The sequence below is a fragment of the Pimephales promelas genome, chromosome 2, assembly GCF_988280905.1.
Source record: "Pimephales promelas chromosome 2, fPimPro1.hap1.1, whole genome shotgun sequence".
Taxonomy (NCBI): Eukaryota; Metazoa; Chordata; class Actinopteri; order Cypriniformes; family Leuciscidae; genus Pimephales; species Pimephales promelas.
Genome location: NC_142770.1, coordinates 3,510,623 through 3,532,398, shown reverse-complemented (window position 1 = coordinate 3,532,398; position 21,776 = coordinate 3,510,623). Strand labels below are relative to the sequence as shown.

The 21,776-nt window shown below is 38.3% G+C and overlaps 3 protein-coding genes across 5 annotated transcripts in view; 1 reads left to right on the top strand and 2 right to left on the bottom strand.

The window, feature by feature from the left end:
* The first annotated feature begins 2,462 nt into the window (after positions 1–2,462).
* LOC120486643 (ladderlectin-like) overlaps positions 2,463–21,776 on the top strand; it is a 26,612-nt gene continuing 7,298 nt past the window's right edge. For 2 of the 3 annotated variants that reach the window (XM_089121667.1, XM_089121664.1), the window contains exons 1-2: positions 4,225–4,364; positions 17,716–17,858. In XM_089121667.1, the coding sequence (XP_088977793.1) occupies positions 17,806–17,858 (53 nt within the window). In that variant the 5' untranslated portion in view covers positions 4,225–4,364; positions 17,716–17,805. Of the gene's footprint in view, positions 3,410–4,224; positions 4,365–17,715; positions 17,859–21,776 lie in introns of those variants that run through there. The other variant, XM_089121666.1, reaches the window with a different exon arrangement.
* Positions 3,684–7,191, bottom strand: LOC120486761 (galactose-specific lectin nattectin-like). The gene is made up of 5 exons (XM_089121684.1): positions 7,085–7,191; positions 6,768–6,898; positions 5,382–5,507; positions 4,194–4,305; positions 3,684–4,006 (listed from the first exon to the last, which is right to left on the bottom strand). The coding sequence occupies exons 1-5, from the start codon at positions 7,143–7,145 to the stop codon at positions 3,939–3,941; spliced, it is 498 nt and encodes a 165-aa protein (XP_088977810.1). The 5' UTR covers positions 7,146–7,191; the 3' UTR covers positions 3,684–3,938.
* Positions 17,880–19,238, bottom strand: LOC148995717 (uncharacterized). Its single transcript, XM_089132630.1, has 3 exons — positions 19,120–19,238; positions 18,435–18,752; positions 17,880–18,190 (listed from the first exon to the last, which is right to left on the bottom strand). Exons 1-3 carry the CDS (start codon positions 19,163–19,165, stop codon positions 17,880–17,882), a joined length of 675 nt encoding a protein of 224 aa, XP_088988756.1. The 5' UTR covers positions 19,166–19,238.

Below are 21,776 nucleotides of genomic sequence, written 5' to 3'. Positions count from 1 at the left end.
AGTGTTGCTGTGTACAGTTAAAACAAGAAATGAACTTAAAACATTGTGAAAATAAGAAAAAACTGTGTGACAAATAAATGAATGGCATTCAAAAGGATTTGTCCTCAAAGTTAAGTTTTCTCTGTACAGTTGCAAAAGTGTCTCAACATCACTAAATCCTTTCTTTGACCGTTATCTTTTGGATAGTTCTGTTTCCTTCAAAACATACTCAGGTCAGACACATGGTACTTCCCCATCCCGTACAGAATTTTTGTCAGGGAGTCAGAAGGACCTAGATGTGAACATAAAGAGAATAAATGAGTCGTTATGTCACTGTTCAATAGGCTATAGAAAAATCATTTATATAATATTCTCTTGTACCGGGAACAGCGCCATCCCCTGGCTCGTGACAGCCATACATCCTGGAATGCATGTTTCATCAAACAAGAATGTTTCCGGACATTTTCTTCTTACATAAGTAGGATAAATATGTTTTTTTTGTAATAATTATACACACACACACACACAAATAAAAATAAATAAATGATAAACTACAAAGTATATATGTATATAATGTTTTATTGATAAATGAAGCATGAAACACTTCTTTGAAAACTTTCAAAGTAGCCAACACCCTACCTATTTCAACCAACCAAATTAAAACTCGCAATTAAAAAGAAAACGAAACTTAGTTTTCCTTCCATTTTCTCAAAAACGACATGTAAGCCTGGAAACGTAATTTTGTAAAAATACAACCATGCCTATACAGACTGAAGAAATAAAGGCACACTGTTTTCTTTACGTCAACCTCTAGTGATCTGATCTGTGTCGTCACAGTGACTCCGGGAAAACAATGATGCAGCAAAATTCAAGATTTGATTAAATTGATTTAGCATGTGACTTCTAGGATGCATTGCAGCATTGAGCATGTCACCATTGTTGAGATTTATATGCTGATTCTTGATGTTTGTGAAAAAAAACAAACATCTTATAATGTATTTAAAAATCAAAATGTAGAGGGATTTATGTCAACAAATTGATACTGGTGAACATCTAATATCAAGTAAGTTTTCATCAGTTAAAAAACTTAGCAACTATTTTTTTTTACACTTTTTAAAACATTATCATCTGATCGCCTTTGTTTATGGGTTTTCTTTGCAACAATTTAAATTATTTGGCAAACACCATTACAAAAACCACACACTGACATAAAAAGCCTGAGTCAAACGAAACATGTGATGTCCATTGCTTTGGATAAATGTCTCTGCCGTATGCAGAGGTTATGCATCACACACATGCACAGGATAAAGTCACCCTATGAATTGCATCCTAATTCATGTTTAAGTTCGTGCAGTTCTCATGTTTTGTTTGTTTGTTTTTTGGCGAGCTTCCGTGACAGAATCAGTCAGCACCTGTTCTGTCAAAACCAGTTCGACCAGTTCTGGCAGCAAACATTGTAATTAGCCAAATTAAAGGGATACTCCACCTTTTTTCATATTAAACTATGTTATTCCCTTAACTAAGACAAGTTGATGCACACCTCTCATCTCTGGCACACGGCGACACTTTGATAGCACTTAGCTTAGTCCAGTTCATTCATTAGGATCCAAACAGCTGTTCCTTTAATACTTAGGAATTGTTCCCCATCTCTCCCTTTCTTGTTCTGTGCCCGCAAGTGATTGAACAAAAAACGAAACTTTGCTGTTGATCACATGGTTTTCTGAGAAACGATACAAGCCTCGATACATTTCTTAATATAGCCTACATATGACCTTGAACCTTTGTTTCATATGTAACATAACGCTCCTAATACATGGTCTATACTACGTACAGCTGGTCTCCCTGAATAACCATGAGCTGAACTTTCCTGCTTATTAATTTCAGGTTCATCATGGCAATGCTGAAAAGCTGTCTGCTTATTTTCATTACATTCTCCATGGGGAATACAGGAGGTACAAGACATTTATTTAGTAAAAACCTTTGCTATTTTAATTTACAAAATTCCATTAATTGCATGATTAATGAGGGGTTTACAGGGTATAAAGTAAATATTTTAGGCACATAATCACAAAATCATAAAATAAGATAAATATTAATACATTCTTTGCAGTGAATGTTACAAGAAATGTTACAGGACTGAATGCAATTGGTTTATCCAGAAGATGCCCTTCTAGCTGGATGAAATTTGGACTCGGATGCTTCAAGTACTTTTCTGACGCGACTAACTGGATCACAGCAGAGGTAATGTGTTACAACAAGAAGATTGACACACTTGATGTTGAATTTACCAGTTTAACTGCAATTTTCTCTAATTACAGTTTTATACTGTAAAATTTACAGGTTGTTCTGTAAATATGTTTACATTTTACAGAATTATTCTGACAAGCACAGCTGCCTGGATTAAATACACCATTAACACTCCATCAGTATTTTAAAGTACTGTTTCTAGTTTATAAATCACTCAATGGTCCAGGACCTCAATACACTGCAGATATTCTCTCTGAATATAAACCGATCACTCAGATCATCAGGATCAAGTCAGTTAGTAATACCAAGGGTTAACTCAAAGTAAGGAGAGTACAATCACGTCAGATGTGCTGCTATAGTCACATTCAAATCCAGACTCAAATCACACGTTGATTGCACTTTATCTTATCCTTCATGCTCATCATATTTTTAAATGTTTTAAAACATTTTAAAATTGTCCTCATAAGATCTACACCGTTCCCACTGACCAAATAGAAATCACAGCACAATCATTCCAGTGGAAAATAAGAAGAATTTCGTTCATAGATGACAGATGTGCTGTTTAATTCTGACATTCTGAATTCTAATTTCATGTTTTCTTTCAGATGAGAATCCCACAACATCAAAATCAGGTTGTTTGTGGGTTATTTAAGCTTGTGTGGAGGTTAGCAGCTCATTTTACTCATTTCAAATGTGCAAAATGTAAAACAATTCAGTTCATACAGTGTCATACAAAAATGGCACCTCGGCAAAATGGCGTGTTATTGGGTTGAAAAGAACCGCAAAATTTGCCAAGTAATGAATCTGTTAAAGGGACATTGTTGTCTTCTAATCAACATTTTATAAAAAACTGATTATGTGACTACTTTTAAGACTACAGATTGATAAAGTATCTGTTTAGCAGAGCATTGAGCAATGAGAACAAAACTGAAAGGAAACTCAAGAACACGAACGAAAATACAATGAAGCATAGTGTCATGGCACACATTTGTTTTTTACTTCTTAGCACCATCTTGTGGCAGTTTGGTGTTACAACAAAGAAATTGACGACTTTAGTGGTTGTTCTAGGTCATGTGACTTCAGCAGGAAATAACCACAGTGTTCCAGATCCTCCATGCGGTTGGCCAGCAAGTCTCATCTCCCTGTTTCTTTTACGTTCTTGTGCCCCGGAAAGTCTTTGCCTGTAAGTTTGTCACCCTTTTTCAGTGTTTACTTCAAATTTTACAAAAAGAGAAAGGAGAGGAAAGACTATAACAGTAAAACTTTTAGCTTTACTCTTGCGTTTGCCCCTTTTCTGACTCCTGTTAGTATTGTTTGCGGAGGTTTCTCACACTGAAATGTGGATATTTTATCTGACAGAAATAAAAGGGCCCTGAATGAGTTTCATATTTGCTTATAATCCAGAAAACAAACATGCAAATATCTTTTTTGCCTATGATAAAGCATGAGTGCACCCCTGATGATGACATCATTTATTGTCATTCAAATAACCATATTCTCAAACCTTGCGGCACAATATTATATTTTTACATACATGAATTTGACTGTCCACAATGCACAATTCTTTTATTAATTTGAGGAGTGTTTCAGAGAACGTATATGGAAAAGAGATTAAAGTTTAGAAGATATTTTATTTCAGAATAACATTTTTTAAAAGATAATATCGGAAAGATGTAGTTCAATCAAAGTAATTGTGGAGCAGGATGACGGTCTCACAGGTCCTTAACACAGATAGAGGATAATAAGGCTGAACAGGGTGCATCGTTCCAGCATCGGTTAGCTGTAAGGTGGAATAATGTTATTTTGATCATTATAGTGTTGTTAGAATCAAAATAAAATAGAATATTTAACTTAAAGCACTTTGTGAAATCTAAAATTAGTAATTTCATGTTACTGTATGGTGTAAAATTGTAGGATTGTAAATTATAACTGAAAATATACAAAAAAAAATCAGACTGTATTCTTACAGAGATAGTTGATCTCCAAGCAGTTCTCGGCACCCTGGTAATTGTCAGGTTGTCCAGAGCACCAGTGGGTATACAAAAACACAGATCCATCACTCCACAACCAGTGTCCTTCCTGAAGAGTGAAGAGAGGGAATAAAAGAGTGCACTACTGTTGGCAGACTTCAGGAAGAGGTACATTTACATTTATTCATTTAGCTGACACTTTTATCCAAAGAAGAAGCTTTAATTCAGATTTCAAAACAGCTTCATTAGAAACTTTGCCTTTACTGTAGCAGGATTTTTAGCTGAGACAAACAAATAGGTCTCTTTACACTCAAAAAAAAAAGTGTTTTTGAATGTTTTCTCTTCAAATCCTGGGTTGAGCGTTTGGGTGTAATTTTTTGGGCGTAATTTTTTCAGTGTGTGGGTAGTTTTCTTGTGTTTACCCAGAGCTTGGCTTTTGCCACAGGTCTCTTCAGGAGAGAGTACATCGCCGTCAAAAAGCTTCATGTCTATTGTAAAATGTATATTGTTTAAATGTTATGCAAATAAGCAACATACAGGGGCGCGATGTGAGTCACAATGTCAGTCATGTTTTTTTTCCTTTTCACCTGATGCCTCGCATGAAATTTTATTCAAAAGAACATACATAAGATGTTAAATTATGATCTCAGAATTGTACACTGATTGTTTATGGAGTCAGTCTAAGCATATTTCGGTACGAGTGAAACGCAGGCTGGCGGTCTAAAGTTGGCCTGCGGGGGTCAAAATTCGGCACAACACTGTTCGAGATCCATCGCAAACGGGACAACAGAGACTGTTCTTTTACACTTGAATTACTTAAATGTTTAATTTTTACTTAAATGTTCTCAATATGTATTGAAAATTATATGAAGTATACTGTACTGTAATATATGATTGGGAAATTATTAATTAAGTAAAATATCGTTTTAATTATCATTAAAAATGTTTATAGGATTTAAGTTATTCCATAGACATTAATTAATGTATGAAGGAAATAAATAAATAATAATAAAAAAGAATCGACTCTCATAGGTTAATCTACCCAATATGCTGGGTTAAATAAACAACCCAATTTGCTGTAAAATGAACCCAGCATGAGTTCTGTCCTTTGTTTACCCAGCTCTTGGGGTTTTTTTTTAGTGTAGTTATAACTATATAACTATATTTAGTGTATAGTGAACTTACTTGTACAGCATCATTTGCACCAATCCAAGTACGTGTGGAAGTAGAAGGCAACAGACTCAGCAGGAAACCATTTTCCAGTTTATTACTCACAGATGCGAGATTCGCACCAAGACTCTGACAGTTTCTCTAAAGAGACAGAGTTTTTTATTGTCAATACAATATGTATATATATGTTTTTAGCACAACGCAAAAGTGACAACAATGTCTGATCCGATTGATTGATTGATTATTTGCTCAGTCACAATTTTCTGTATTATTTATTTGCAAAAAAAAAAAAAGTTTTACTGTAAAACAATTACATTCCCACTTTATATATCTTTAACTATCACTGAAAAAAAAATACTGTAGGATTTCCTTGATAAAATCCTCGTGACACATTTAATCTGACTGAGACTGCTCTGTACAACTAAGCTGTTATTATCAAGTAAACTCAACTCACTATTGAACTTTACATTTAATTGAAGTAATTAAGTACATATTATGTTATAATATTTTATATTTAATTTCACATATAGAATAAAGTACCATATACTTAACTAACTTCAGTAAATTTAACAATGAATTTTGTACTCAATTGAAAAAAAACTGAATTAAACCACACATTTAAAGCATATAGGCTAAACATCTAAATAAATAATTAAATAGATATTGAAATAAACAACTAACTAGATAAATGAACACAGAGACCTCAATACTTGGTACACAATACACGATGACGGTAACATTCGATAGATCAATTTTGAGTATGACTGTCATTTTGGGAAAATTAAAATTAATCCAGATGTCACAAAATGGCAAGTTACTAAACCTAACAACAAAAGCGATGATAAAATGGTGCATGGAAAACAGTAAAAAATCAACCTTATTATTTATTCATGTCCCAGTGCATTATGGGAACACCATTATTAAGAAATAATCCTGTTAAAAAATTAAAAAAATAAATAAAAAAAACAACGGTTAACTACTTGAAGCTTGCCAGCATCATACTGTAAAAATACGGTGTGTTACTGTTTTTGACATTAACAGCTAAATACAGTATTGTCATCTACAGTATAAAACTTTAACAGCTATATGCTCTAATGCAAAAACAGTAACACACCGTACAGTTACGGTATGATGCTGGGAACCACAGCTGCCATTAGTTTACCGTTTTTTTACAGGATTATTTTTTACAGTGAGTGACTTTGTTCTTAAATTCTTGTCTGAACTCACTTTTTCATGTAGAAATTATTATTATTTTTTCTGTTGTATTGACTTAATCAGAGAATCATTTTTATCAGTTTTAATTAATAATTTGATACAATACACTTATTGTGCATGCATGTCTTTACATCTGTCTTTTAAAGACACCTAATGTGACCAAATCCTCTTGTTGTAACACATCACCTCTGCTGTGATCCAGTTAGTCGGATGAGAAATGAACTTGTAGCATCGGAGTCCATATTGTCTCCATGTAGCCGGGCATCTTCTGTCTAAATCAACTGCATCCAGTCTATTAACATTTCTTGTAACAATCACTGCAAAGAATTATTTTTATTTTTTATTTATGCAGCTTAATTTATGTTTTTGTGATTATGTGCTGAAAATATGTACTTTATACACGGTAAACCCCTCATTAATCATACAAATAGTCAATTGATTATTGTACATTCCCAAGATATTTTTAAATAGTAAGGGTTTTTACGAATAAATGTGTTGGTTACCTTCTGTATTCCCCATGGAGAAGATGATGAAGAGAAGCAGACAGCTATTTAGCATTGCCATTGTGCTAACAAACTGCCTGGGAGCTCCTCCTCCCCTTCAATCAGGGGTGAACCAGGTGGAACAAATCTTCCAAGAAGTCTGAGCGTGTTAGTACCTGGCTCTGATTGTTGTCTTTAAACCGTAGTGGAAGGACCATTTATAGCTCCACAAGACTAAGAAAACTTTATCTTTGTCATTAAAGTGATTGTGCAAGATCAAGCCCTCCACAAAACTGTGAAGGACAGCCGGTAAGCGCCATATTGGCCATGTTTGGCTAGATTGACTGAAGCAGTGCTAATAATGCTCTGAAAAAAAAGAGCTTTCTTTTTGCAGTGGGATTTGTAACGCCAAATGTTGTTTGGTTTTATTAAATGTGTGGTTTCAATGATAACTTATTATTCTTTACTGGGAAATTATGGCTTAGAACTAATGAATTGAATTTTTACTACTAAAAAATATTTTGTATTGCATTTGATCAAAGATACTAATTCTGATCATTTGATTTAAAATGCTGGGTATTTATTGGATAACATTTGCTGAAAGTTGGAAACCTTATAATTATAATGACAGTAATGTGTTTTTCTGAGTAAATGTGAATTGTTTTGTCAACTCAGATAGTAACTTGTATTTGTCATCTCTTTTTGAGGTTTTTCACCTGTTTACTGCCCAAGAAAGAATGGTTAATAAAGGACAAACAACTGATTCCATGGCTGTTTATTGAGTGAGATCCAGTTAAGATCTTCATGTGGAGGGATTGTCCTTTTCAAGTGGGGAATTGCACAAGAAATAAACCAGAACTTGACAGTGAAAAACCGCTCTCAAGACTGGAGAAGGACCAGAAAATTGAGACGTGTGTCCATAGAGACAAGTAAAGACTGTTCCCGCCCTGCTGTTGTGATTGAAATGGCTGAGTCATTACAGATGGAGCAGCTCAAGACCGCAAGGACATCAGCGAAGCGTCAGTTTTCCCGTCTGGCCAATAATGTGCTACGAATGCATACAATGATGTCAGAAGAGGAGCTCAGAGACACTTTTAAGAAGCTCACTGCAGAAGCTGGTAAAGTCCTGGAAGCCAACGATGATGTAGTGGAGAAATATATTGAAGAAAACTCTGATGCAGAAGAGTTGAGTGAGCAGCAAAAGAAGGACTTGGTTAAGACAGCCAATGAGTGTGAGGAAAAGCTGCAAGAGCTAAAGGACCTCATTCAAAGGACATTGTGGACCAATTTCGGGGAATATGAACTGACACAAGCAATTACAACAGCGGAGTCGCAAGCAGAAAACGTGGGAGCTGTGGACCCAAGTAAGAACCCAGATGCATATCTCTTCATGATCGAGCAACTAGAGAAACTTGTGAAGGCTGCGAAGGAGGTGCATAAGCATTGGAAGTGCTGGGTCATCCCAGCAGAGCAACAACAGTTCCAGAGTCGTATCAAAGACCTTGAAACCATCCTGCCAAAACTTACAATAAGACAAGCAGAATTTATGGGAGCACACGTCGGAGGAGAAACCAGCAGATTAAGTACTACTTTAATCAGTCGTGTGACCACACCAGTGATTAAATTGAAGCCAGCTGCCCTCCCAAAGTTTTCTGGCATACGCCGAGAATTTCACCGATGGAAAAAGGATTGGGAAGCACTTCAGTTGCAGGGAGAACCTACTGGATCCAAAGAGATTAAAAAGTTCCAACTTCTCGACAGCGTGGATGAGAAGACAATACGAGACCTCCGCCTTACAACTTATACAACTGCTGAGGAGGTTTTCCGAGTTTTGGAGAACCGCTTTGGAAATAAGACAACTATAGCCCTTGAGATAGTTGAAGAGCTCCAAAGACTCCAAGCAGTTAAAGGTAATCAGCCTAGGAGGATCGTTGAGCTCATCCAATCTGTAGAAAAAGCCCTGGTTGATCTGAATGAGCTTGGTAAGACTGGTGCTATAAAGAACCCTCTTGTAACAAAAACAATAGAGAGTAAACTTCCTGATGGTCTGAAAAAGGAATGGCTTCTTCATGTAGCTGGCAAAGGTGATGAAGCTGAAGAAGACAGGCGATTTGATTACCTCCTTAAGTTTCTTCAAGGTCAAGAAGCCATCTATGAGAAGCTGGACCAACTGAGAGAGGAGGAACCAAAACCAAAACTCGAACCTCGGCAAGCTCGAACCAGAACTTCCATCCACCTGAGCAACCAGACTCAAGGATGTGTGGTCTGTGGAGACGGCAAGCATAAGAAGAAGCTATACTTCTGCCAAAAGTTTCGTGCGCTTAAGCTGTCAGAGAAAAGAGATGCTGTCAGGAATCTGGGAGCCTGCAAAAAATGCCTGGAGATTCACAGTGAAGGTGATCATTGTAAATCAGAGTTTCTGTGTAGGAGGCCAGACTGCAGAGAACAGCGTGATGCGGAACACCACTATTATCTTTGCCCAAGAGCTGATTCGTCCAAAGAGAATGTTGTCCAGAGGTCCAACAACAGCAAAGTGGGAGGTAAAACAAGAGAGCGTTATACCCAAGCCCAAGAAGAGTTCATTAAAAGCCTCTCACCTGAATCTGCAGAGAAATGTCGCAATGTCTTTTGCAACTCTATAGCCAGAACCTCTCTTGTGTCTAACCAACCCAGTCTTCTAGCAGAAAATGGAATTGTGGAGTGGCCAGTCATCATGATGCTCTTGGAGGTCACGGCCAATGCAGGACAAAAAGTTGGGACTTTGATCGACCTCGCATCGGATACAAATTACATAACTCATGATGAAGCTGATCGTTTGAACCTTAGAAGTGAAGCCATAACCCTTGTTGTCCACGGTGTGGGAGGAATGAAAGTTCAAGTTACCACAAAACGGTACCTCCTAAAGATCCGGGTCCGCACAGAGCAAGGCAACTTCAGATCCCACCAACTCCTCTGCTATGGTTTAGACAGCATTGCAGAAATCCACAAACATGTGACAGCCAAAAGACTCCAAAAGTTCTTTCCAGATGTCCCCCAAAATGAACTTGTGAGACCAAGACAGATACATCTTTTGATAAGCCATAAGGAAGGGCGACTGGTCCCACAGAAAATGCGCACCGTTGGAGACCTTGTACTATGGGATGGGCCGTTGGGAAAGACAATTGCAGGAACACACCCTGGTCTGTTTGAAGAGGCTACAGTTACAGCACACCAGTCCAGAGCGCACTTCGCCAGGTCAATGAGAACAGCAGCATTGATGTATGAGGAACACATTTGCGACAAACCTACTATCAAGTCGTCTTGTTCTGCTATTACCACTCGGGATTTTGTTGAGTGGTGGAGATGGGATAGCATTGGTGCCCCCTGCACCCCAAAATGTGGAGGATGTCGCTGCGGCAGTTGTCAACCTGGTGGCAAAGAAATGACACTGGCTGAGGAAAGGGAGCTGGAAGTTGTAAAGGGTGGCCTGACTTATGTTGGAGCTGATGACCACAGTGATAGTCCGCACTGGCATGCAAGATATCCATGGCTCATGGACCCATCTACATTGCCAAACAACAGGAACGCAGTGGAGGCAACCTTCCTCAGAACAGAGAGACAGCTCGCCAAAGAACTGCAGTGGAAAAAAGCCTATAGTGCTCAAGTCCACGAAATGGTTGACCGCCGGGCTGCAAAAAAGCTGACCAAGGAGGATCTAACGAACTGGAATGGACCTTTCTGGTATATTAGTCATCTTATTGCTCCTAACCCCCACTCTGTTACTACTCCGGTAAGACTTGTCTGGAACAGCAGTCAGAAGTACAAAGGCCAAAGTCTCAATGACTTTCTAATGAAAGGCCCCGACGTTCTCAACCCAATTCGAGCTGTCCTCCTCAAGTTCCGCCAAGGCTCCTTCGCTGCTTTAGGAGATGTCATAAAAATGTACAATTCTGTGTGGCTCGAGGAGAGGGAAGTCCATCTACACCGGTTCTTGTGGCGTGACTCAGAGGATGATGAGCTAGAACAGTACGCCGTAACCAGAGTGAACATCGGGGACAAGCCAGCAGGTTGCATAGCACAACTTGCCATGAGGGAGACGGCTAACCTACCTCAATTCAGCCACCTCACAGATGAATGCCAAGTATTACATGAGCACAGCTACGTTGATGACATCTTGACATCCCACAACTGCCGTGAAAGACTTGAAGTCATCACAAAGAATGTGGAGCTTATTCTAAAAGCAGGAGGGTTTGCACTGAAGCCTTGGGTCTTCTCAGGTCAAGGTAAAGGAGAAAGAGGAAAGGCTTCACCAAATATTGTTGTCCTGCCGAACCAGCTTAAGGAGGAAGACAACAAGGCGCTCGGTCTCGGCTACATGGTGGATGAAGACATGTTGCATGTCATGGTGTGGGTCAACTTCTCCAGGCGAAAGAAAAAGATGAGACTTGGGCAAGACTTGTTGCTAGAAGAAGTACGAGCACAGACACCAGACCCGATGACAAGACGTGAACTGTTGAGTCAAATTGCTGGTTTGTATGACCCAGTTGGCCTGACAACGCCATCAAAGCAAAAAGGGGCTATCTTAGTACGAAGGGCATTCCAAGAGGCAAAACCAAAGTGCAGCATGGTTAAGGACACATGGGATCTTCCTCTGTCGGATGAGCTCCGCGAGGATGCAATTGGAATTTTTGAGGAGTATGTCCAGCTAAGCAAAATAAAGTTCCCAAGAGCCCTTACTCCACTAAATGCATCAACTGAACCAGTCGCTGTCACTTTTTCAGATGGAAGTGAAAGCTCCTATGGTGCTGTCCTCTACTTGCGGTGGAATTGTAACGAACAATTAACAATTCGACTAGTGGAGTCAAAAGCGAAGCTGACACCTCTCGACCAGAAGGGGGATGCGGTCAAAGCAGAACTTTGCGGTGCAGTTTTTGCAAGCCGCCTGAAAAAGTACTTTGAACAGCATACCCAGATCCAGATAAAAAGGTGGTACCATTTGTTAGACAGTCAGACTATTCTTGGAGCTATCCAGCGTGAAAGCTATGGATTTCAGACTTTCTTCGCTAACAGAATTGGAGAGATCCAAGAAAGTACACGGCTACAGGACTGGTGGTGGATCCCTGGACAACTCAATATAGCCGACATTATCACTCGAGGAGCGGGGCCAAAGGAACTTGATGCCCATTCAGAGTGGCAGCAAGGGCCAGAGTTTCTACATCTGCCAGAGGACGAGTGGCCAGTTATGTCATCAAAAGATGTGTCTGTGACGGCTCGAGAAAGCATTAACAGTATGCAAAAGAAGTCATTTGCGGCAGCACTCACGAGAGCCCAAGAGAAAGGAAGTCTTCCAAGTCTTGTGGGACGACTTCCTGCTGGTGCAGCTGTCCAAAATTTGGTGGATGTGAGGCGCTTTAGTAGCCTGAATTGTTTAATCAAGACTGTTGCTTTTATCTGGAGAGCCGCCAAAAAGTTTACATCTGCAATAAAGTCCATTGAGAACCCAAAGTGGGAGGCGATTCCCTCAAAAGGAGTCATCACCGTTATAGAGCGTCAAGAAGTAATAAGAGACATCTATCTTGCTGCTCAAGAGGGGGTGACGTTCCCAGCTACTACTATGGACCGCTTGGTTGTGTACAAAGAGCCAGGATCTGGGTTACTAGTTTGCGGTGGGAGAATCCATGGCTTCAGGGAGGATAGCGCTGCAGTTCCCCTTCTGCCTTTCAATGCATGGGTCTCAACTTTATTGGCAAGGGAGGCGCACGATGAGGGTCATGAAGGTGTGGCTGCAACCCTGCTGAAAATGAGAAAGAAAGCCTGGGTCATCCAAGGGAGGAAAATTGCCCAAAAAGTAGTGGAGAACTGCCTCTTCTGCAAAAAGTCAAGAGCAAGAAGGTGCAAACAAGTTATGGCTGACCTACCTCCTGAAAGAGTCTCACCTGCAGCCCCATTCGAGTTCACTACAGTCGACCTCTTCGGGCCGTATTTTGTCAAAGATGACGTCAGGAAACGTGTCTCAATGAAAGTGTGGGGTATCGTCTTCAGCTGTATGGCCAGCAGGGCAAGTCATGCAGATTTGGTCAACACAATGTCGACAGAGAGCTTTTTGATGGCTTACCAACGCTTTACTGCAATAAGAGGGCACCCAAAAAGGATCTGGTCTGATCCAGGGACAAATTTCATCGGTGCCAAACCAGTCCTAAAAGAGCTGTATCAGTTCCTGGATGCTCAGAACAGAACTTTAATAGAAGAGATGTCGGCTCAAAAATGTACCAAATGGGAGTGGACAATTCACCCTGCTGACTCACCTCACCGCAATGGGGCTGCTGAAGCTGCTGTCCGCATTCTCAAGAAGGCACTCCTGAGCCTGGGCAACAACACTGGCCTGAGCTACAGCGAGTTTCAGACAACACTACAACTTGCTGCAAACCTTGCCAACGAACGCCCTATAGACGCCAGGGTGCAGAGCCATGAAGAAGGCGTACATTATGTTTCACCCAACACCCTTCTTCTGGGCCGAGCTTCTCCTAGTGGTGAGACCAGAACATTTGACTTTGCAAACTACCCTTACAAGAGACTCAGAGAGATGCAGAACCAGGTCAACAAGTTCTGGAGGTCTTGGAGCCAGCTTGCTGGCCCAAACTTATTTCTGAGAAGTAAATGGCACACTTTGCATCGCAATGTTGCTGTCGGAGATATTGTCTGGTTGTGCGACCAAAATGCAGTGAGGGGCCAATTCAAGCTAGGACGGGTGGTGAGCGTCAATTCAGATGCTAAGGGCATTGTTCGAGACGTACATGTCAAAGTGGTCCAAAGTTCATGCCTTTCTGTCACAAAACCCGCACTAAACCGGCCATCGGCCAAAGTCCTGAAAGAAGCTACTCAAACCACGGTTCTGCACAGAGATGTTCGACGCCTGGTTGTCTTACTACCAGTGGAGGACCAAACTTGGAGCTGACCGGCAGTAAGCAGGCGCTGTTTTACGATCTTTCCATCGGTTCCCGTGGGAAGATCGAGTGGGAGGTGTGCTAACAAACTGCCTGGGAGCTCCTCCTCCCCTTCAATCAGGGGTGAACCAGGTGGAACAAATCTTCCAAGAAGTCTGAGCGTGTTAGTACCTGGCTCTGATTGTTGTCTTTAAACCGTAGTGGAAGGACCATTTATAGCTCCACAAGACTAAGAAAACTTTATCTTTGTCATTAAAGTGATTGTGCAAGATCAAGCCCTCCACAAAACTGTGAAGGACAGCCGGTAAGCGCCATATTGGCCATGTTTGGCTAGATTGACTGAAGCAGTGCTAATAATGCTCTGAAAAAAAAGAGCTTTCTTTTTGCAGTGGGATTTGTAACGCCAAATGTTGTTTGGTTTTATTAAATGTGTGGTTTCAATGATAACTTATTATTCTTTACTGGGAAATTATGGCTTAGAACTAATGAATTGAATTTTTACTACTAAAAAATATTTTGTATTGCATTTGATCAAAGATACTAATTCTGATCATTTGATTTAAAATGCTGGGTATTTATTGGATAACATTTGCTGAAAGTTGGAAACCTTATAATTATAATGACAGTAATGTGTTTTTCTGAGTAAATGTGAATTGTTTTGTCAACTCAGATAGTAACTTGTATTTGTCATCTCTTTTTGAGGTTTTTCACCTGTTTACTGCCCAAGAAAGAATGGTTAATAAAGGACAAACAACTGATTCCATGGCTGTTTATTGAGTGAGATCCAGTTAAGATCTTCATGTGGAGGGATTGTCCTTTTCAAGTGGGGAATTGCACAAGAAATAAACCAGAACTTGACAGCCATGATGAACCTGAAATGAATAAGCAGGAATAAGCATGCACTCATATGCTGCACACTGAGATCCTCAATGCATATAAAGGGTTAGTTCACCCAAAAATGAAAATTCTGTCAGTATTTACTCACCCTCATGTTGGTCCAAACCAAAGGAAGATATTTGGAAGAATGTTTTAATCAAACAGATCTCATTCCCCATTGATTTCCACAGTAGGAAAAATACATACTATGGTAGTCAATGGGGACTGAGATCGGTTTGATTAAAACATTCTTCCAAATATCTTCCTTTGTGTTCAGCAGAACAAATAAACACAGAGAGGGTTGGAAAAACATGAGGGTGAGTAAATACTGACAGAATTTTCATTTTTGGGTGAACTAACCCTTTAATAACAAAGCACAAAAAACACTTCAGGAACATCATTTATTCGTAACTCACTTTGGTTTTTAAATCCTTACCTTCAGGATATCAGAGGTAGATTTAGTGAACCAGAGCCGGTGTAACACAGTAACATTATCATATCTGTTGAATGATGATGGGTCATATTTATACACATAATTTCAGCCAATAACATCCGGGTGTCCTGGGCAAAGATCAAACTTTACCATTTCTGGCACAATAGTTGTAGATTTATTGTAACAATTAAGAGGTCAAATGTTCAAATGTATTTTTGTGTCTTGAGTTCCTGTTTGTGTGTGAGTCCAAGGCCTTTTCCCAAGATTTGTCTTTTTCAAGTTTTTAAACTCATATTTTTTTAAGTAAATGTCACATGTATGGAATTCAAGATGCAAGATTCAATACTTTTATTGCCATACAACTCAGGTTGTCAGGGATTTCTTCAGTGTGCCCATAACTGGACATCAACAAGATACAGCCAAGTGGTTCAGGGGTCGAGAGCTGGTTAGAGATGTAATGACTCTGTGTGCTGTTGAGGAACTGGGAGGTTTTTGTCTTAATAGTTCACTTAAAAAAAAAAAAAAAAAAAAAAAATTCTGATAATTTACTCACCCCCATTTTGCTATAGCACTGAAATAAGCCATGCATTTAAAACATGTAAACACACTATATTGTGTGTTACACTCTGTAAAGACTACATTATAATGAGGTACCCAACCGAACACATAGACTCCAATACTTCACTACACAACACAACACACACCAGTGACAGAGACAATTACTCATTTATCATACATATTTTCTGAGTAAGGGGTCGTTTACCCAAGAGGACGTTTGACATGTAACACAATCAATCAGTTCCTTGTTCCGTATCATGTTTAGGGAGCGTCACTTTGAGGAAATCAATTCTATATGTCATAAAAACACAATACTGAACATAACAAGGAAACGATGGCCTATAGAGATATCTTAATAACTATCCTAAATAACTATATTTATTTGTACCAAATATACACCTCTTCATGACATGAAAGTCTTTTCTTCACTTTAAGTGCTACCATTTCTACTGGCCAGTGACTTTACACTATAATATATAGGCCTATTTACTACTATACACAGCATATTGCGTAACGAACTAGAACATGTGTTATGGTGTGTTGTCCCTTATTCTTTCCCTTAATTTCCAATAAAGAACCACGATTGTCCCTCTTTTTTTCCTTTCCATAAGTTGGCAACGCTATGCTCCTCCTGCTATTAATAACTACTGAAAATACTGCGTATCAAAACACGAGTAACTATATATGAGATTATGAATATATATGCATATTTCCTACATTATCAATGTCATTGCATGAGTTTGTGAAATGATCATACACAGATGTACTGTATGTGGTACTTTTATTAAAATACTGAATCATCATCTCCTGCTGACAGACACACACTCTTCAGCGTTCTGTGAAAGACACATCACACAACATATATTAAGATATTTCAAACAAAAACAAATAATTAGCATAAACTGCAAAGTCTTCCCTATGTTAAATCATCACAACACAAGCTGAATGGGAAAACTGACATTATTGTATTAATATTAACATTAATATGAATTTGTGTCTGAATACAGTAGTTTGAGTTTCTAAACTAATGCATTTGCATCAACATTGATTTAAACACATTTCCCCATCATAAATGTATATGCACACGAACTAGGTGAACAATAACAATAAAATAAAGACATTTGGGGGTACTCTTTCTCTAAACATTAACATTACAGGGAATGTTATTATGAGCCCCACAATAGCTTCTTTTAGAAAAAAAATATGAGAAAAATAAATAATAAATATCTGAGAAAATATTTTTGAGAAAATATCTGATGTGTGCTGATAATTATAGAAACAAAATCACACACACACTGATCTCCATCTGACTCACTGCTGAATGAGACAAACACACACAACAGAAACTAATGATAAATGATCTTACCGATGTTTGTGTCTTTTTCATTGAACGATGGATGAAGTGACATAACAACACATGTTTTCTCATCTTCACGAATCTGAACTGTATGAACTGGAAGAGATTATTTATTTATTTATTTATTTATTTTACGATATGTGTGATTATTAGGCTGTCGACGTTATTGCACACAATTAATTACATATATTTAATACTGATATTTTATAAAAATATCAAAATTGAATTTGACATCATTACTTTTCTCACACACAAATCATCATTATTTCCAGAGTAAAAGTAAATACAGAATCAGTTTGTGTGTGAGAGACGAGTAAAGAGCTGCTCAGATCAATGCAACAACCAATAACAAACATTATTTAACGTTGTAAATACATATTTAAATATTAAATTATAAAATGGGCTATCAATTGATAAAATTTAGAGTAGATATTATTATTATTTGTTTACACTTGTTAAAAGCAGGTTACTCTTGCCTTGATCAGTTTTCCTACATTTCTTGCAGATGCAGAAGATCACGACGACTACAGCAACAATCATCAGAGATCCCGCATAGATCAGGACAAGGGAAAATAAGGGTACGCCTTGATCTGTAATGGACAAAATGGAGGTGAATGTGTCTGATCTACACCAGAAGACAGAGATCAGGTCAGTAAACACACACACACACTATCTGATGAGTGGTGGTGTACCTGCACATGTGTGTCTGCAGAGTGTGTTGATGTCCAGATGTGTGGTCTGGTTGCTGATGGGATTGTTCAGCACACAGCTGTAGGTGTTTTTATCCTGATATTCCACCTCCAGAGGTAGAGAGAGACTGATGCTGAGATCACACACACTGATGCTGGACAATACACTCATTCCTGCGTACCAGGACAGAGTCGCATCACACACACTCAACACTGATGATGAACACACCACTGAACAATTTGAAGAACATCGTGAAGAGTTACTGATGATGACAGGAACAGGCAGACGAGCTGAGAAAGATTCGAATAAATCATAATATAAATCATAATATCTGCTGAGTGATTTTCAGATTTTGACTTTTTTTACTCAGACGTGCCTTTATCAAAATAATGAATCCAAAGAAAAGTGTTCAGAAGGCCGAGAAGGGAAAGTCAAACATGATTCTGTATTTTACTTTTTACCTTAGAATCATATATGTATGATATGTTTACTTCAAAGTGATTAAGAAATAAAGGAAACCAATGTTAAACTCACAATAGACAGTGAGACTGAAACTCTTTCTCACACTGTTGATCAGTAGTGTATAAACTCCAGTGTGTTCAGTTGTGGTGTGTGTGATGGTCAGAGATCCAGTTTGATCGTCCAGCTTCAGTCTGTCTCTGAATCTCCCATCAGGAACATCATCATCATATACAGTCATTCTGTCCTCCAGTACATTGATTTCAGCAATTAAAGTGTTTTCATCTCCAAACCTCCAGCGAATCTGATCATCGTCCTTCATTTCAGTGAGATCAGAGTTTAGAGAGACTGAATCTCCCTCGTTTACCGACACTGACTTCACTGCAAACACTCCTGGAGAACACACACACACACGTAAACAATAAAAAAAACAAAACCTCATGCAGTCTTTGCCATTTGCAATCAGAGATTTTACCGGTTCTACAGTGTTTGCTCACTGATTTTGCTAAACACAAAAAACTTCTAAAACAAAATATTTTGAATAATTTTCTTGAGACTGTGAAACATTTTTCTTTAAACACCTTAATCTGTTATTTACAAGTAAATGTGTAATGAATTTAAGGAGATTATTAACAAGTCGACTGAATATGTCCATTATGTGATCAATGATACACCTTCAACGCATTACTTTGTATTGAAACAAAAGCATGATCTAAATCAGTAAAAACATTGATACAAAAATGCATTAAATAAAACTCACCATCCAGACGCCACAAACACAAGCTGAGCAAAACTACATGAACCATTTTCTCTGATCACTGTAACATTATAATGAACATCTCAGAGAGCTGTGTGTCTTCAACTGTTACATGTGTGTGTGTGTGTATCCTCCCCCATCAGGACTCGACCACCCATCACTGACCACACACTGGATTTCACACTAAAACACAACAACAGTCTATCAATTTCAAAAAATTCAGTCTTTATCATTATCAAAATATTTTGTTATTATCTCTCTCTCTCTCTCTCTCTCTCTCTCTCTCTCTCTCTCTCTCTCTCTCTGAGTAGAAATAATTATGGATGTAAATATAACTTCACATGTGATGTGTTAAATATTAAATATTTTTGAATATTTTTAATATTTTGATATATCTTTTATCAGTATGAGTTTTCGTGAAAAAGGAAGTCTGATGGTGACGTTCATTAACAGAGAGAAAATAAAGACACTCTTCTTTACCCACAAACAACTGACACACACACACACACACACACAATAACACATATTTTCCATCCATCAGGTCAATCTACTCTTTCTTTTTTTAATAAATGAGGCCGCAGAAGTTTCACTTTGACTCAGTTTTCTGGTGTCACATTCATTGTCTCGTGTTTATTCTCTGCGCTAGAAAATAAAAGCGCTGTGGTTTTCTGTGGAGATGTGGTTAAACATATCCTATGTTCGAAATGCAACCATTGTGGGGTTGGCTGAAAATCTTGTTCACCTTGAAATTAATCCTTCTGTAAAATTTCAGTGCGCGCGGCGTAACCCTAACCCTCATTTTAAAATCAGCCTTGTTTACTTACTATTAACCCTGATTTATGCAAAAAAAAAAGAAAAAAAAAAAAAGGAAACTTTTTTTATTTTAAAATTTTTAATGTTCAACTCATGGACTGATTGCACTATAAAAAATAAAGATAGAGGTGATTAAAAAACATCCAAACAATAAGAAATCTCAAAACAAAAGGGTCACGTGATAGTTAGTCCACCTCCCCAGAAAACCATAACACAAGTTTCAAGCCTAATTTGTCAAACTTGTGTTGTGGTTTTCTGAGGAGATGGACAAACTATCGCGTGTCCCTTTTGTTTTGAAAACCACAACACAAATTTGACAAATTAGGCCTGCTGTACGCTACGCCACAGTGGCTGTGTGTGTCCTGCGTCACACAGGACGGAGGTTCGTATCATTGCGTCTGTCACGTGACAAATGAACGAAACACTCGGAAGGTAAAAAGTAACTATTTATGTTCAGCATCCGCATTTGAGTGTGGCTTAACACAGTCTGGACAACCTTTGATAATTTGGGGAATTTTAAAATGCCACTTGCCCGATTTGCCAAACCTTAATTTGTACCATAAGCCTATTTTTAGTTTTAGTGAGCCCACATAACGCACTTCAGACAAAGTTTGCAACTATAATTGAAGTCTGTAGCCTGTACTCTCGATGTAGACAGATGTTACAGCTGTGGACATTAAACTCCTCTCGGCAATGAAGCCTTGTACAGGGAACAGCGCCCTCTGCTGGCCCGCACTGCATGTTTCAGAGACGGCCTTCCAGGTGGTTGCGCCTCGACTGTGGAGTGCCCTCTCTAACCACCCGAGGGCGCCACAGTCAATAGATGAATTTACAAATAAATTAAAGACCTATCATTTTGTTTCCTGTTGTCTTTGACTGTTTTATGTGGTTTTTTTTTGTCTTTTTACCTGTGCACCTCTAGCACTTTGAGATGTGTTCTTCACATGTAAAGTACAATACGAATAAACATATTATTAATACAAATAAAACTTGTTATTATTATTATTATTATGTTTTATCAACCAAGAATGTTTTTTGAACAAAAGGTAAATTCTTACATATAGGCTAAATAAGTTTTTGTAGTAATTGCACGCACACATACACAGGAAGTTAAAAAATACATTCTAATCTATAAAGTAGGCTATATCTGTTTTATTGATAAATTAATCATATGTACTGCTTTGAAATCTTAAAGGAGTGGTTCACTTTTAAGAAAACTTTTGCTGATAATTTACTCACCCCCATGTCATCCAAAATGTCCATGTCTTTCTTTCTTCAGTCAAAAAGAAATTAAGGTTTTTGATGAAAACATTCTTTTCTCCAATTCTCCATATAATGGACTTCAATGGGAACCAAACGGTTCAATGTCCAAATGAGAGTTTCAGTGCAAACTGTTCAAAGGGCTTTAAACGAGACGGTGAATAAGGGTCCTGGAATGTTTTCATCAAAAGCCTTAATTTCTTTTTCGACTGAAGAAAGAAAGACATGGACATCTTGGATGACATGGGGGTGAGTAAATTATCAGCAAAATTAAAAAAAAAAAAAGTGAACTACTCCTTTAAAGGGGCATTTCACCCATTTCAACATTAATCTTTATTGAAAGTGGATCATTATATGTAGTCGAAATGTAAAATAATTTTTTAAGTTGGTGCCCTCTTTACTGAGAAAAGACAGAAAATAACCGAGGGGCGCATTTGAATGAAAAACTAACACCCACAATGCACACTCTCAGAAAAAAAGGTACAAAAGCCGTCACTGGGGTTGTACCCTTTAAAAAGGTACACTTTTGTACCCAAAGGCTGCATATTGGTACCTCAGTGGTACATATTACTACCTAAAATGTACAT